Raw genomic sequence first — 16,260 nt, 5'->3', positions numbered from 1 at the left:
ACAGATTGGAAACTATTTCAATAACCTCGCTTTGAAGTCAAAAAAATTCATTAGAAAAAGTATAAACTGTACAAAAATGGACTTAAAAGATGAGCTGTAGAGAAGATGACAAAACAAGATGAAAAAAATCAGTCGAAAAACTTACAATAAGAAGAAACAAGTAAACAATTAAACAGGATGATATAAATAAAAAAATGAAAACAATAACAAAAATGACAAAAATGACAAAAATGACAAAAATGACAAAAATGACAAAAATGACAAAAATGACAAAAATGACAAAAATGACAAAAATGACAAAAATGACAAAAATGACAAAAATGACAAAAATGACAAAAATGACAAAAATGACAAAAATGACAAAAATGACAAAAATGACAAAAATGACAAAAATGACAAAAATGACAAAAATGACAAAAATGACAAAAATGACAAAAATGACAAAAATGACAAAAATGACAAAAATGACAAAAATGACAAAAATGACAAAAATGACAAAAATGACAAAAATGACAAAAATGACAAAAATGACAAAAATGACAAAAATGACAAAAATGACAAAAATGACAAAAATGACAAAAATGACAAAAATGACAAAAATGACAAAAATGACAAAAATGACAAAAATGACAAAAATGACAAAAATGACAAAAATGACAAAAATGACAAAAATGACAAAAATGACAAAAATGACAAAAATGACAAAAATGACAAAAATGACAAAAATGACAAAAATGACAAAAATGACAAAAATGACAAAAATGACAAAAATGACAAAAATGACAAAAATGACAAAAATGACAAAAATGACAAAAATGACAAAAATGACAAAAATGACAAAAATGACAAAAATGACAAAAATGACAAAAATGACAAAAATGACAAAAATGACAAAAATGACAAAAATGACAAAAATGACAAAAATGACAAAAATGACAAAAATGACAAAAATGACAAAAATGACAAAAATGACAAAAATGACAAAAATGACAAAAATGACAAAAATGACAAAAATGACAAAAATGACAAAAATGACAAAAATGACAAAAATGACAAAAATGACAAAAATGACAAAAATGACAAAAATGACAAAAATGACAAAAATGACAAAAATGACAAAAATGACAAAAATGACAAAAATGACAAAAATGACAAAAATGACAAAAATGACAAAAATGACAAAAATGACAAAAATGACAAAAATGACAAAAATGACAAAAATGACAAAAATGACAAAAATGACAAAAATGACAAAAATGACAAAAATGACAAAAATGACAAAAATGACAAAAATGACAAAAATGACAAAAATGACAAAAATGACAAAAATGACAAAAATGACAAAAATGACAAAAATGACAAAAATGACAAAAATGACAAAAATGACAAAAATGACAAAAATGACAAAAATGACAAAAATGACAAAAATGACAAAAATGACAAAAATGACAAAAAAGACAAAAATGACAAAAATGACAAAAATGACAAAAATGATAAAAATGACAAAAATGACAAAAATGACAAAAATGACAAAAATGACAAAAATGACAAATTACATTTCTTACGAAAATGACAAAAAAATTAATCATATGACAAAATTTAAAAAAAATGACAAAAATGACAAAAATCTTCAATATATTCAAAAACTACAAAAACGACAAAATTAAAAAAAATGACAGATTCTTCAAAAAATAGTTTGTTGCTGATTAACTTCTTATGTTGTTAACTGGATAGTTAAAGATTTTCGAGGTATCGTTTTTTAGTTTTTATTTCCAATGTCGTTTTGGTTAACCTTTCACCTTTATTGTTTCTTATCTATTTCTTCTTTCTTCTATTGAAATTGGGTTCATTAACAACAATAAACCAAAAGCAACAGCGAGTAAGCAAGAGACATCGTCGTTAACTTGTTTCCGGTGGCAGAAAAAAATCATAGTTCATCCCCCCACGACCGACCGAGTCTCAAAACGGGAGGAGATTTTCCCTGAAAATGAGTTGGAGCCTGGCTACCCTCGCTATAGCTTTTTCAATTGGCGAAACACACGCGCGCCGCGCACAGGTCCTTCGCTTCGCTAGTGCCATACAATGAGTAATCCATTGAGCGAAATCACTCAGCCGTAATGATCCTCGCGTTGAGCCAGCCCGTCGCTGTTTTCTTCTCAGTGTTCTTCCTATTCACGAGGGCGTATCATCTTTTGCTCTTTTTAGGATTTTTTTGTTTTATTCTTTTTTTTCGCGGATTCCATTCTGCCTTGGAAAGCTCCTTGAAGCGTTATCGATTCACCCGCGCGCCGGTATCATCATCATCATCGTCTTCATTCAGCAAATTTTTTTCTTGCTTTGGTTTAGATCTCGGATCTGGATGCTGCTGCTCTTCCCGGTTCCGGTTGCTTATCTTTTCTTTTGGAAGGAAGCAGCTTCATTTTTCAAAGTTTAAATTCCTTTTGAGTAAGCGTATTGTTCAGATCATTTGGATGAGTGGATAAGTGAGTTGGAATCAACGTGAGGGGCTGTGCTGCTCACCAAGAAGAAAAGAGCTTTCGGGCTGCGGGAAATCAGGGGTGAAATGCCAACCAAACTAGATGCTAAGACACGAGAGAGTGGTTGGGAATCTGGAAACGATCTGGAAGAATTGCCGACAAGGTACAAGGTATTCTTTACTGGTAAAATAAGGTCAATAAATTTGCATTTTGTCACATGCGTGAAATCGGGTTGCATATTAGGTTAAGCTTCGAGAACCGAGATTGAAACTATTTAGCACTGTCAATAGATAAGGGTGTCAATGGAGGTAGGGGAAAAAATTTATGATCGAATTTTGAAAATCGAACAAATACATTTTGATTATCGGCTCAAACAGGTCTGTGTAAAATTTCAGTTCAATTGGACCTGATGTAGGGGTGTGTCGAAGCTGTTTTTAGGAAAACCATTAAAGTCCCAGAAATCCCGGTTACGCTCCCGAATTTCGATTTCTAGCTGCCGTTGATGAGACCGGAGATGAAGTTCTTCGTTTGTAATCTGTACAGCAATATGGATTGGACGTTTGAGTTTAAGATTTGGATTTTTGTTTGTAGAGATATCTCACGTGAGCGCTAGGTTTTTCGGAAACTCGCAAATGCAAATCGGAATTTTCTGATCCAGGTTTCGATGTTTTTCTTGGTACACCATCAGGCGTAATCTGGCTACCAAGATACTGGAAGCACTCCATTATCTATTGCCCAGATTTTATAATTTGATTTCTATCGACTTGGTCTTTCCGACATTGATATTGAGTTGTTGGAATTCAGCTTGTTGCAGACGGAGAGTAGCGTCGATCTTCTCCTTAATCCTTTTCAGGATCACATTGCAGAGAACTTTGGGGGTTGTACGGATCTTCTTTTTTTGGGACCTTTTCTGTGTGTTTGTGCCGTGCTGTAAGGACTGTGTCATCCTTTCATGATTATTATCGTTTTCCGTTTCAACAAACAAACAAAAAAGAGAATAAATAAGTTCAAAATAAACAGCTCAAAACATTTCCACTCATTAGATAAGCATTATATTTGGATTGTGCTTCTCATCCCCCTTATCAACTTTTCCGCTTATTCACCTCAATGAAATGGTCTACCTAACTAATGTCTTTTGGGGGGATGATTTTAATAGCGAGGATCAGCAACGCTCCACCCATACTTTTGGCAATTCGCGACCGCTTCAAGCGACGGAATGTGTGTGTAGGTGTGGGTGAGTGTGAATGAGTGTTTTTTTTTATATATTTACTACTGCTGCTCACACATTAGCCTGACAACTTGACAGGCTGCAGTCAGCACATTTTTCATCGTCATCATCATCATCGTCATCCCCCCTTACCGTTTGCCGTTCCGCCGACCAATCTTTCGAGCTCAGAGGTTTCGGGAGTTTTTTCGTCTTTCTGAGCCGCAATACGATTCGCTTTCAGCCAAGGTGGCTGGCCGTTTTCACATCCTTCAATGTCCATCCAAACTGCCCGAAAATTTGCACTGAGTGGGATGCATCAGGGTGATTCAGAATTTTCTGACCAGAGGACTTTTCTGTTAAGTGCAGTTTGACTGCCGTTAGATTATTTGAAAAATAAGTAGAATAACTCTGAAATTTGAAAATTTGTTAAAAATATTTGATAAAAAGATTAAAGGATTTTCACAAAAAAGAACAGCTTCAGACATTTTAAGAACAACCCACTTTTTTTTTTCTCTGAAGTTATATGAACCGAGCTATCAGTCATTATAAGCACAAGTATGCGAAAGAATAATTCCGTGTGCAAGTATGTTTGTAGGAGGTATGTGAAAGCGGCCCAGTAAGTGGAAATAAATTTTTCACTTTCCGGTACTTTGAGTACACGGGAAAATTTCCGGCCGGAGTTCTCTTTAATCAGCCCGCTTTACCTCTCCTCTCCTTCCTACCACGCATACATAACTTTGTATTATCAGAGCGTTGATTCCTCTGTGTGTCATCTCAACAGCATACATAATTGTTCCCCTGGATTTATTCCCACTTTCTGTTTTCCATCCGGTCGATGTCAACATGACCGGGCATTCGCTCTCCTCTTAATGCTATTCAATAAAAGTCAGGAAATGTGATTAATGGATTCCGGGATTTTTGCGCCTAGTGCCCGCACATGCATATGTGGGCCAGGTTTCCATTTAATAATCACATGTTTCTCAGCTGGATTCCGACGCGTTTAATTTATTCTAGCAAGTATAGATAAATGTTTGTTTCCATCCAGTGAATGCTTTTAATTGCGTTTGGTTTGAAAATAAAAAGGGAACTCGTTCCAGGTACAAAAACAATCCTTCTGACAGGCAATAATTTCAATTACTACTCATCACGCATTAAGGGGGCTAAATTGTTTATTTATGTACTTGATTAGGTTTCAATTTGATTTTCCCCTCTGGCGGCTTGATCGCAACCGAAAATTTCAATAGTTTCCCTTTCCGTTACTAGCACTCGCTCAACGAAACCATATGCTTGCGAGAACGAGGGAAAACCGATAAAATATTTCATCTTCAATCTGAAATAGGTTAAAGCATCCCCGAAACGCGGTGGAAACGAGTAATGGTGTATTACTAATTAAATTTCATTGGCGCATCATTGTTTTGTTGTTCCATCGGCAAATTTCCCGGAAATCCAATTTACCCTAGCAATTAGTGGAACACGATAGCAAATTTACAATCCAACCTCTCTAGTAGCTCTGGCCTCTCCACCTCATTCACAAAACCAACCAGGAAACCGGAAGCCCTTCAGCAGCATCTCGCGTTTCCTCGGTCTTTTTTTAAAAGGGGTGCTGACGGGTTAGAGACGTATTCGTATCAGGGAATAAGGGAATTTCACCGCTCAAAAGAAACGAACCACCAACGAACGCCGTGGAGCTTCCGGGAGGTTGGTTCAAACACCTTCCGCTTCTGGCGTGTCGGCAACAAGCAGCATTCGGTGTTTGGATCGAGCAATAATTTTTCAACCACACACTCGATGAGGTTTGGGGGTAAAACGCTCTAACAACATGTGTTGGGTGAACCGTAGATACCCACCCACATCCACTAGAATCATTGCTCGGTTGAGGTGTGAGGTTTAAGCTTTCACATTTTCCACCCGCACTCCACTTTAAAGTGACGACAGATGAGTGAGGGGGTAGCACATGAAAAACGGTGGTGGGAGATGAGGAAGCCGTGATGCTTTTCGTTGAACTCGATGTGAGTGATCTTTTGTGCCAGCTCCTCATCAGGTATCTTCGGCGAATTTATCCTGCTCGTTAGACGGGGTGTAAGATTTTCTCCAGTACATATGAAATTGTGTAGATATGTGGAGTTGCTATCGACTGCTGTTGATAAGCTCAAAGAAAGTGGGCGCTATGCCGAACGGAAGATTTTCTTAAAGATAGTTAAAGCAATGTCCACTTAGACACCGGAATCATAAATCATCTGTATCTCGGAAACGAATTGACGTACAAATAAGGTTAACACATCAAAATAAAGTTAGTTAACTGTTATTTAAAAAAAAATCAATACAAGTAATTGAGATTTGTTTCTAATAAAAATTTGCACTTTCTTCTTTTTCCTCCCATCAAACGATGCACACTTCCGGCGTCAGCTTTCTTGGCATATTTGTTCTAAATTTTGTTCATCTGAGTCGCGTCCCGAGCCGTTCTTCCACTTTTCTTAAGTTTGGGCTTAATTTTGGCTTAAAAACTTTCAATAAGTCACAACTCTGAACAGGTTAATGAATGTATGTAATTATCGATGTAATAAACGTTATTAAAGTGGATGACTTTCCGAATGTGGTGGCAACTCTGTGGCAAAAACTTCACCGGACTTTTATGAGTTTAAATGAAAGGAACTACGCTGTATTTGAGGCATTTTTCCTTGAACAGCTTATTTGTCTTATATGTCACAAACACTTGCAACTGCAATAACTGTTTCGCCAATTCGTCCATAAAAGCAATTTTTAACTTCGCAGGAACATCTTTTTCGTGCCGTTATTTTGTAGAAATGATTGACCCGGAAGCTTTCCGAAATGCATCTTGACGAACAGGAACGTTCCAAAATATTTAGATTGAAATCGCACGGAGCAACGAACATTCTTTCAACTATGTAAGGCTGTAATTTATTTCTTCAATTTGATATTTTTTTCATGAAACGTTCACACAAGTTAGTTTAACTAAGAAATTTATCATTTATTAAATTTTGAAAATTTAGCATGCACTTAAAAGACAGATAAAGCTGATTTTATTCAAAGTTTGCTCCACAAAACAAACCGTATTTTTTTTTTTCAAATTTAATGTTCAACGATTAACGATTGATCATCAACGTTTTCGTAATCAGATTTTTGTTAATCTTTTTTTCAGATTCCATCAATTATAACTTTAGACACACTGCACTAAAAACCTTGATATTTTTACCATATGTAGAAAGCATCTTTGTCACTTCTGGTAATTCATTTGTTTTTTTCTATATTCTCAAAAGTTATTTTGTCTAAAAATTCAAAACAATTGTTGGATTTTACTCTTTTATTGATTGTTTTAGCGAAATTCCAGAAGAAAAGTGTAAGCTTCTTTAGTTCTTTCGAATCGATTATTTTTTTAAAAATATTTCGACCTTACAATTTGACTAATCAATCATTTTACTGCTATCATATTTTGAAAGTGATGCAATACGGTTAGTGATTGATCGGTACTGTACCGATCAGGAAATAGCATCTAAGTTTTTGTTTGTAATATGTGTCTAGTTTTATGTTCACTTGACACTTTAATCCATTTGCTCGCAAACACCACTTTCTGTACACGTACCCTAGCATTAATATGTACTCTCTCGCAACATAAGAACTTTCGCCGAGAGAGACTCACACAATAGAATGTAAGCCATTTTAGTTGTTAGAATAGAAAATAACATTGAATCGAACGCACGGATCTTTCACTTCGTTCCAATAAAGTACTTATCTAAAGTCCAACCAAGCGGCTTATCTCAAGTTTATCCGAAATCGGGTCTAGTTAAGTGGTGGCAAAATAGTTGCATCAAGTTGCACCGTGATACCCATACAAAGTACACCGAAGTGCAAACAAAATTCTTCCCCCATCGGGTGAATCAGCTGCTGTGTGTTAAGTGTAGGCGACTTACCCGGATTCCTGCTGCTAGTGGATGCCGTCGACTTAGAGACGGGAAGAAAACCCTCGAATTCCGAACCCCCCATCGGCCGAGCCCGAACATTTGGTCCTTCGAAGCCGGATTCGAGGACAGGAAGCTCATCTGGACCAGCAGAGGAGATCATCAATCGCCATCTTCCGAGCGCCATAGCAGTTGTGGTTTGTAGCAAATCCACACCCAAGGTAGGCGAACTTGTGATTTTCTCACCGTGGACAAACTATTACGGCCTAATTATTCACTTGGCCAGCGAAAATCGCACCGATATCACTATACAAATTGTTCGATACGGCACTTACAATAGAATTTGATGATTGATTGTGGATCAAAACAAACTGCGAATTACACTTCAGTACAAAAGTTTTACAACACAGTACAGTGCAAAAGTTTAGAAACAAGTAAAAATTAAATAACTTTTTTTTACGAAATTGCATTTTGTGACTAAAAGTCAGTTCTACGGCGAATTGCAAGTGCATTTAGGGTGGTGCACTTTACAGTGTCGGTCAAAATTATATCGGCACTTACAAATTTGAAAGTTTTTGGAAAAATTGGAATTCACTTCCAGTGGTCACTGAGACACTGTGAAGCATTATAGCGAGACCCATAGAGGCAAGTGGCTAGACAACAGTATCGTACAAAAGTATAGCGTCACTTAAAAAATTGGATTTTTGGAAAAAATCAAAATCCCTTTGCCTGTTTATTTTGTGGCGATTGTAACATTGCTGGGTTACGTAAATACAAGTTGCTGACTACAGTACCGCTCAAAAGGATAGCAACATACACTAAATAAAAATATTTTGGCGATTTTTATTTATAAAACACATCCGAAAAGTCAATCATTGGTGGCATTTACGGTCGTTTTGGTGTTTTTAAGTGTGATTTGAGTGGTGTAGAGTGATGGCTAGCAAGGCGGAGAAAATGTTAGCAGCGGACCTTCTGACGAGACGACGAGCGTGTGCTGAACGAGATGTGGTGGAGAAGTTCGTAGCGGATTTCACCTATGAACGGGATTGTTGCCAGGTTGCGGTACGTTTGGAGGCGCTCAACAAGTGCAACGAACTCTTCTTGAACGTGCAGAACGACATCGAGATGGGTGACAGCGAAGAACGGTTTGAAACACACCTGGAATTCCGTGCTGTTTTTGAGGATCGATTCTGCAGGGCGAAGGGTTTTTTGCTGTCCAAACTGGAGAGTAGGGAGCATCCGTTGAGTTCGACGATCATCCACGCATCGGCTTCTCATAGCATGTCTTCCAGCTTTCATCATCGTCTGCCAAAAATCGATTTGCCGAAGTTTAGTGGAGATGAATCGCGCTGGATCTCATTCCGTGATAACTTTCTCTCGATGATCCACTGCAACGAGGACATACCGATCGTCAACAAGCTGCAGTATCTGTTGCAGTCGTTGGAAGGAGAGGCAAGAAAACCGTTCGAGTCTGTGGATATCCAAGCCGATAATTATTCGTCGACGTGGGACGCGCTTAAGAAGCGTTACGATAACAAGCGATTCCTCAGAAAGGAGCTGTTTCGAGGCCTGTACAACCTTCCACCGATCCAGTATGAGTCAGCCCAAGACCTCAACACACTGGTTGATGATTTCCAGCGACACGTTAAGGCTCTGGGGAAGTTAGGCGAACCGATCGAGCATTGGGACACTCCGCTCATCTTCATCCTGTCAAACAAGTTGGATTCGGCGACGATTCGTGCATGGGAGCAAGATACTCGACAGAAGGACGAGGTGAAATACGACGAGCTCATCGAGTTTCTCATCCACCAGGTCCGGATGTTGAAATCCGTGGACAGCGATCTCCAGCATCGTTCCTCAGTGCCGGACAAATCACGAAGAAACCAGTTCCCATCCGATCTGTCGTGAACACAGCTACGTCCGAAACTCAATCCAGTACTTCGCCATGCCACTGTTGTTTGAGAACACATCCGCTTCACCAATGTCCAGCATTTTCGAACCTATCAAGCTCCCAACGGCGAGAGTTTGTGACACAGCACAGTCTTTGCTGGAATTGCTTTCGCGCAAACCACCGGGCAACATCCTGCAAATCTAAGTTTCTGTGCAGGATTTGTCAAGCAAAACACCACACCATGTTGCACGACCACCAAATATCACATCTAGAGCAACTCTCTACTGAGGAACCACATCCCGTACAAGCGAATCCAGGCCCCAGTAGATTGCTTAGCCCCCCAACAGTAAATCTTTCCGTGCATTCTGATTCAACCGTTCTCTTGGAGACAGTCTCGCTGTTAGTAGTCGACCGATACGGCAGAAAGATCCAAGCACGAGCTCTACTTGATTCTGCAGCGATGTCAAATTTCATCACCAAGAAGCTGGCGAACGAGCTCGCCACCCGTCAAAGTCCCGTGGACATCGCAGTTGCCGGAATTGGAGAGTCAGTCAAGCGTATGAAGCACAAGTTAGCTGCCAAGATCATATCCAGGAACAGCGACTTCTCCACCACACTCGATTTCCTCGTCATGAAGAAGCCAACCTCCCATCTTCCCACATCCCCGATCGATACAACTGCCTGGAAAATGCCAAAGGTTCCATTGGCGGATCCTCAGTTCCACGTTCCAGCAACAATCGACATAATCATCGGTGGAGAATGTTACCACGAGTTCCACACAGGCGTACGCCACTCTCTTGGTGATAATTCTCCGTTTTTGGTGGACACCCTCTTTGGCTGGACAGTTTCTGGCAAAGTGGATTCCAGCTCCACCACCGCACCGCGAGCGTGCTTCCTCTCCACCGTTGATCAAACCCGAGAAACGATCCCTGGGGAGTTCCGGCTAATGGAAACCGCCGATGGGAGCCTGAGAACGGAAGCTGAACCCTCCACCACTCAAATCCACGAAAAAGGATCCGTCGCCCGCCATTCCCGGCCCAATAATCCTAAAACCACCCTTGGAGATTCGAACACGAAGGCCACACAACGTAACTCCACCAGAAATGCACACCACAAAATCCCTGGAAGTCACGCTCAGCCCGGAAAAAGGCACCGCATCGATTCTGTTGACGACAAACCACACTGCTATCTGCCACATCACCCGGTGCTCAAGGAAGCCAGCAAAACCACCAATGAACGCGTGGTATTCGACGCATCCTGTGAGCCCAATTCAAGATACGCGCTCAACGATACGCTGCTCGTCGGTTCCGTCGCTCAACACAGTCAGCTGTCCAACACGCCTTCAAGCGCCGCTAAGGTCAACGACAAAGGAGAAGACGCTGCCTGTGAATCCTGCTGCTACTTTGTCCCTTTAGCCAAGCAGCCGTCAGTTACCTGTCTGGGGTTATGCGCACCTGTCCTGCCAACGGAATTCCGCATACCAAAGCCGCCACGACATCGTTGGAGAACTATTGCTGCTAATCGGTTAACTGCTATCCAGAAGGATACTGATGGGCTCAGTAGGAGACGCGTTCCGGAAGTGCACATCACAGCTAGTGAACTGTCCAGGTATCTACATTCCTCCAACTTCCCCGAAAACCCTGCATGGCAATCGTCGTTATTGGAAAACTGGCCCTGTTCCGCCACCTCACGGCCACTCGATCGCTCTACAAGACTTCATCAAGGTCGAGATGGAGTCATTCAGTCAGCCAAGCGAGATTGTCATCTTATTCACCGCCAGCAGTCAACAGGTCAACGTGACAACCCCCGACAACTAGTACAAAGCTACAAAGACCGGTAGAGCACGCCGAACGTGCTCAACGCGCTTATAGAGCGCTAAAAGGTGATTAGCGTTCCTATAACTTTACTCCAACCGTTCGATCTACCGGGTCTTTGTTGCTTACAGATCCATGTTCTACTAATTTCACCCATTTGCGGTATTTTCATCGAGATCAATCTACAAAGACCGGCAGAGCACGCCGAATGTGACTCACTGCGCATGTCGAGCGCTAATAGGTGATTAGCGTTCCAAATTGTCACATTTTCTTGTTCGATCTACCGGTTCTTTGTCGATTACAGATCCTTTCCTACATTATTGCTATATCGTCACCGAGCATTCATCGCCATGCACCAAGCCACGTCAGAAGCCGAATCTTCTAAGACCGGTAGAGCACACCGAACGTTGCTCAACGCGCTAAAGGGGCGCTAACAGGTGATTAGCGTTCCTCTAACCTTACTCTACGCCGTTCGTTCTACCGGGTCTCTTTTGTCGTCCACAGATTCTGCACCAGTGCCTAAGTTGAGACGAAGCAGGTTCCTCGATGTGCGACGTGCCAGTTGTGCCTTCGAATCCAGCCGAAGGAGTGAACAGCTGCCTTTCCGACGCAAAGATGGTTCATGTCGGGTCCAATCGTGTCTCTTGGTCCAACCGTGTACCCTGGCCCAACCGTGTCGCATGGTCCAACCGACTGAGGAGCCCGCAATCAATTGGTCCGAAATTGGTTGAAACAGCAGTTTCAAGGTGGCCGGAATGATCGGTACTGTACCGATCAGGAAATAGCATCTAAGTTTTTGTTTGTAATATGTGTCTAGTTTTATGTTCACTTGACACTTTAATCCATTTGCTCGCAAACACCACTTTCTGTACACGTACCCTAGCATTAATATGTACTCTCTCGCAACATAAGAACTTTCGCCGAGAGAGACTCACACAATAGAATGTAAGCCATTTTAGTTGTTAGAATAGAAAATAACATTGAATCGAACGCACGGATCTTTCACTTCGTTCCAATAAAGTACTTATCTAAAGTCCAACCAAGCGGCTTATCTCAAGTTTATCCGAAATCGGGTCTAGTTAAGTGGTGGCAAAATAGTTGCATCAAGTTGCACCGTGATACCCATACAAAGTACACCGAAGTGCAAACAAAATTCTTCCCCCATCGGGTGAATCAGCTGCTGTGTGTTAAGTGTAGGCGACTTACCCGGATTCCTGCTGCTAGTGGATGCCGTCGACTTAGAGACGGGAAGAAAACCCTCGAATTCCGAACCCCCCATCGGCCGAGCCCGAACAGTGATTAAAAGTTATCAAATCTGTGTTTTACATGGAACCAAAAGATAGTTTGAAAAACGATATATTTTCGTTTATGTCTTTAAAATCTAAAATTTTAACTGGGATTCGTAAAATGCACTCAAGGTAAATGTTTTTCAACATTAAAAGGAATCTGGAGCAAAAGATTGGCTTATCTGAAATGAAGAAGAAATTGAAGAATGGAATCGAAAAAACATTTTGAGCAATTTCTTTTGTAAAAACGATGTCAAAAATCATTAAAACATTTGTTGTTTGCTATTTGTTCTAAAATCATAAATTTCAATACTTATCCTCTAAACCATGGCTGGTGGTCTAAACCAGGCCCAAAGGCCACATTTTTCTTTAGGCCAGCGAAACTTGTCTAAAACAACAAAATCAAAATCTATCAAGGGCGGAAAATTTTTGTTGATATTATTTGAACCATTGGGAAAACCTTTTTCTGAAAAAGTAATTTCAAACAAAAATCAAATAATTTTGACAAACCTTACATGGTTTTCCTACTTATTTTTTGCTATTCCAAAAAAACAATGTTGAAAATCACCGAGGAAAACTCTAAAAAAGTATCCTTTTCAATTCTCAAAGTTGACAAAACCTAATTTTCGAATGAAATGAACAAAATTTGCTGCAAATATCTCGAGAAAATTAATGTAGGTTTGTTGTCTGATGTTGATGATCCAACACACACAAGTTAAAAATCCTTAAAAATAACTTTTTCGACTGCCCGTTTAAAATATTTCTATCAATATAATGTAAAAATTTTCTCAGTCGTATCAAGATTAAATGAATAAAATCCTTAGATATGAATTTTTATGCTTACACATATTATTTGTGAATGTTTGAACACTGCTCTTGATTAAAAAAAAATATTTTTTTTATCCTCATTGTTTGCATATTTCAAATAATTACGAAAAAGTAGCGTGTTCTGTATAAATGTACATCATTAAATTAAAAATAGCAAAAAGCAATTACAGTTGAGTAACTGTTGATTTTTATTTTCAAATTTAAAAAAAATATAATTTAGAGAAAGATCTTTGAAATTTTTAAGAAATTGGAATGAATTTGAAAATAATTGACGATCATGAAATACTTTAAAAGTCTATATTTCTACCATACTATTTGTAAATTTTATGATAAAAACCTAACAGGTTTGGAAAGAAAAGTAAACTATTTATCACATCTTATAAAAAAAAAAAGTACCTATGTGTTGTGTCTAATGTTATATGATTCATTTAGTGTTTTCATGTGTTTAGCGAAAAATGTTTTTTAATTATAATGATAATGAACTTCGTCGTTGAGCTCGTAAAATATAACTAAAATAGTTTCATGCTATTTTTGACCAAATAAAAAATAATAAATAGAAATCGTTATCTGTTCTGAAAATTTATTCTTATTCAAAAATTTCCAAATCTAATGTATTCCAGCCATATGTAGCATTTTTTGTATCTATAATTTGGCTCGCCTGTAGAAAATGTTGACCACCCATGCTCTTAACTGAATGATATTTGAACTAAGAAACTAAGTGTTCAGTAGACCGCTGCAAAAAATAAATTTTTGCTCCAAAATGTTTTTTAATGCCTTTTGGGTCACCAATTTGAGATTTTTGATTTTGATTATTCTTAAGCTCTATTTTTTGCAAACATGAAAAACAGTTAAGCATTTCATGAAAAAAGTTATAACCATTTCAAAATAAAAAATCTGAATGCGTCGAAAAAAGTTTTAAAATGGCAAACTTCACTTGCTAGAGCCTTTAATAATTTAATGAAATTTTTGAGATTTTTTTCTCATCCTGCGGTTACACAGCTTTCAAAAAAGCAATCAAAACGCAAAAATTAAAAAAAAAATGGTATCAAATATCTTTTCTGGGTGCAAGTTATATGTTTTGGAACAACTCTGGGGATTTTTGAATATTTAATTTAGTTTTCATACAAAATTAAGACTAGATGGATCAAATTTAAGAATTTAAAATTTCCATGTTCATATTAAACCAAACAAATTCAATGGTTTTTTTCAGCTTACGGTAAGAAAAAATGCATGATTCATGAAAGATGCGTAACTTTAAATTTATTCTCAGTAAGTTTTAATTTTTTTTTTCATTTATCATTTCCAAAGAACTATTCCTACTTGTTTATTTAAATCGGTTCATCCCAAAGTACTATTCCTAGGTTAATTTTTTTTAAGACAAATCAATTTATGAAGCAATTTAAAAAAAATCATTGTCTAAATTGAACACTAAGATTTTTATTTTGGGAACGTAAAGCATTGTAAAAAAGTTATTTTCTAGAATTATGATTATTACTGCATTATGATTAATTGTTAGGTAATGTATAACACCAATTTTTTTGTAATACAATTCCAGGTTCACTTGATGTCACATTATCAAGATATGAGTTAATTTTTGTCCAAGTTACAGTGAGGGGCAAAATAAAGTGTCCAAATTATTTTTTTTTCAATTTCTTTTATTTTTCTGGTTAAAATGCAACGAAAACGCATCGTAATCAATTTTTTAATTTTGTTTATTATGTTCTTTCCTATTTTTGTTAATGTTGCGCTGTTGAAAAAAAATAAGTTTCTGATAGAAAATAAAAACAGTTAATATTCCAAAACAAACAGGGGCAAAATAAAGTGTCCAGATCGGTACAGCTTCAAATTGATTCAAACTGAAGGAAAACAAGAACGATTTAATAATGGGTAAGGCCTTCTTTGGCCTTCAACACCTCCTACAAGTGCTTCGGTATACTTTCAAAAAGGTTGTGCAAGTGTTGTGGGTCGAGTTCCTCCCACGCATGCTCCATGGCATCAAAATAAGTATTTTTAATTTGTCACACCAGTCTTATCAATCAGAGCATCGAGGATGCCCACAGATTTTCGATGGGGTTCAGATCAGGACTTTGTGGGGGCCATTCAAGGGGTTTGATGCGGCAGGAACGGGAAAATGACTTCAGCAGATTGGCCGTATGCGCCGTATGGCCGTATCGTTATTTTGCTGTAAAACGAAGAGCTCTTCGAGGCCCTTCTTGATGAGGTTTTCCCGCAGGATATTGGAATATGTCATGATTCCGCCAATTTTTGCCAAATTGCCCACCCCACCCCCAGAAAAGCACCCCCACGCCATCACGTTACCTCCTCCGTGCTTGACTGTTCCTTGGATATGGCGATCTTGGAGCTCCTCACCCGACTTGCGCCACACATGATCCCGCTTCTTCCGGTTGAATAGCTCGAATTTGGATTCGTCGGCCCACAACAATGTTTTCCAGTACTCGAGCCGTATATCGACGTGTTCCTTGACGAACTTGAGCCGCTTAGCCTTGTTCACCTGGCTGATGAAAGGCCTTCTCACTACGATCTTTCTATGGTACTCCTTTGCATGGATGCGGCGACGGACAGTACAACGCAATACCGAAAATTGGAGCTCTTCCTGTATCTGCTGGACCGTTATTATTGCGTTTTTCTTCACTTCAAGAATGATTTTCTGGTCCGTTCTGGCATCTGTCTTGGGCTTCAGTCCTCTTCCTGGGCGATCCATCTCCGATCCGAACGTTTTCATCTTCTATATGATTTTTTAAACCGCTGTATTGTTGATTTCGTAGTGCTTGGCCACTTCCCGGTGCGTTTGACCGTTATTCACATCACGAACAACCAGT

The 16,260-nt window shown here is 38.7% G+C and overlaps 2 protein-coding genes across 2 annotated transcripts; both read left to right on the top strand.

The window, feature by feature from the left end:
- The first annotated feature begins 8,534 nt into the window (after positions 1-8,534).
- Positions 8,535-9,509, top strand: LOC129738376 (uncharacterized). The gene has a single exon (XM_055729558.1). The coding sequence runs from the start codon at positions 8,535-8,537 to the stop codon at positions 9,507-9,509; it is 975 nt and encodes a 324-aa protein (XP_055585533.1).
- A 224-nt stretch (positions 9,510-9,733) lies between these two features.
- On the top strand, positions 9,734-11,885 carry LOC129738375 (uncharacterized). Its single transcript, XM_055729557.1, has 2 exons — positions 9,734-11,743; positions 11,811-11,885. Exon 1 carries the CDS (start codon positions 9,734-9,736, stop codon positions 11,330-11,332), a length of 1,599 nt encoding a protein of 532 aa, XP_055585532.1. The 3' UTR covers positions 11,333-11,743; positions 11,811-11,885.
- The last annotated feature ends 4,375 nt before the right edge of the window (positions 11,886-16,260 follow it).

The sequence above is a fragment of the Uranotaenia lowii genome, chromosome 1, assembly GCF_029784155.1.
Source record: "Uranotaenia lowii strain MFRU-FL chromosome 1, ASM2978415v1, whole genome shotgun sequence".
Lineage (NCBI taxonomy): Eukaryota > Metazoa > Arthropoda > Insecta > Diptera > Culicidae > Uranotaenia > Uranotaenia lowii.
The sequence above is the reverse complement of the archived record's forward strand: the minus strand, read 5'-3'. Positions and strand labels throughout refer to the sequence as shown.

Bases quoted from the DNA above. Each gene is read 5' to 3' on its own strand.
- LOC129738376 (XM_055729558.1), top strand. From the start codon at position 8,535: ATGGCTAGCAAGGCGGAGAAAATGTTAGCAGCGGACCTTCTGACGAGA.
- LOC129738375 (XM_055729557.1), top strand. From the start codon at position 9,734: ATGTTGCACGACCACCAAATATCACATCTAGAGCAACTCTCTACTGAG.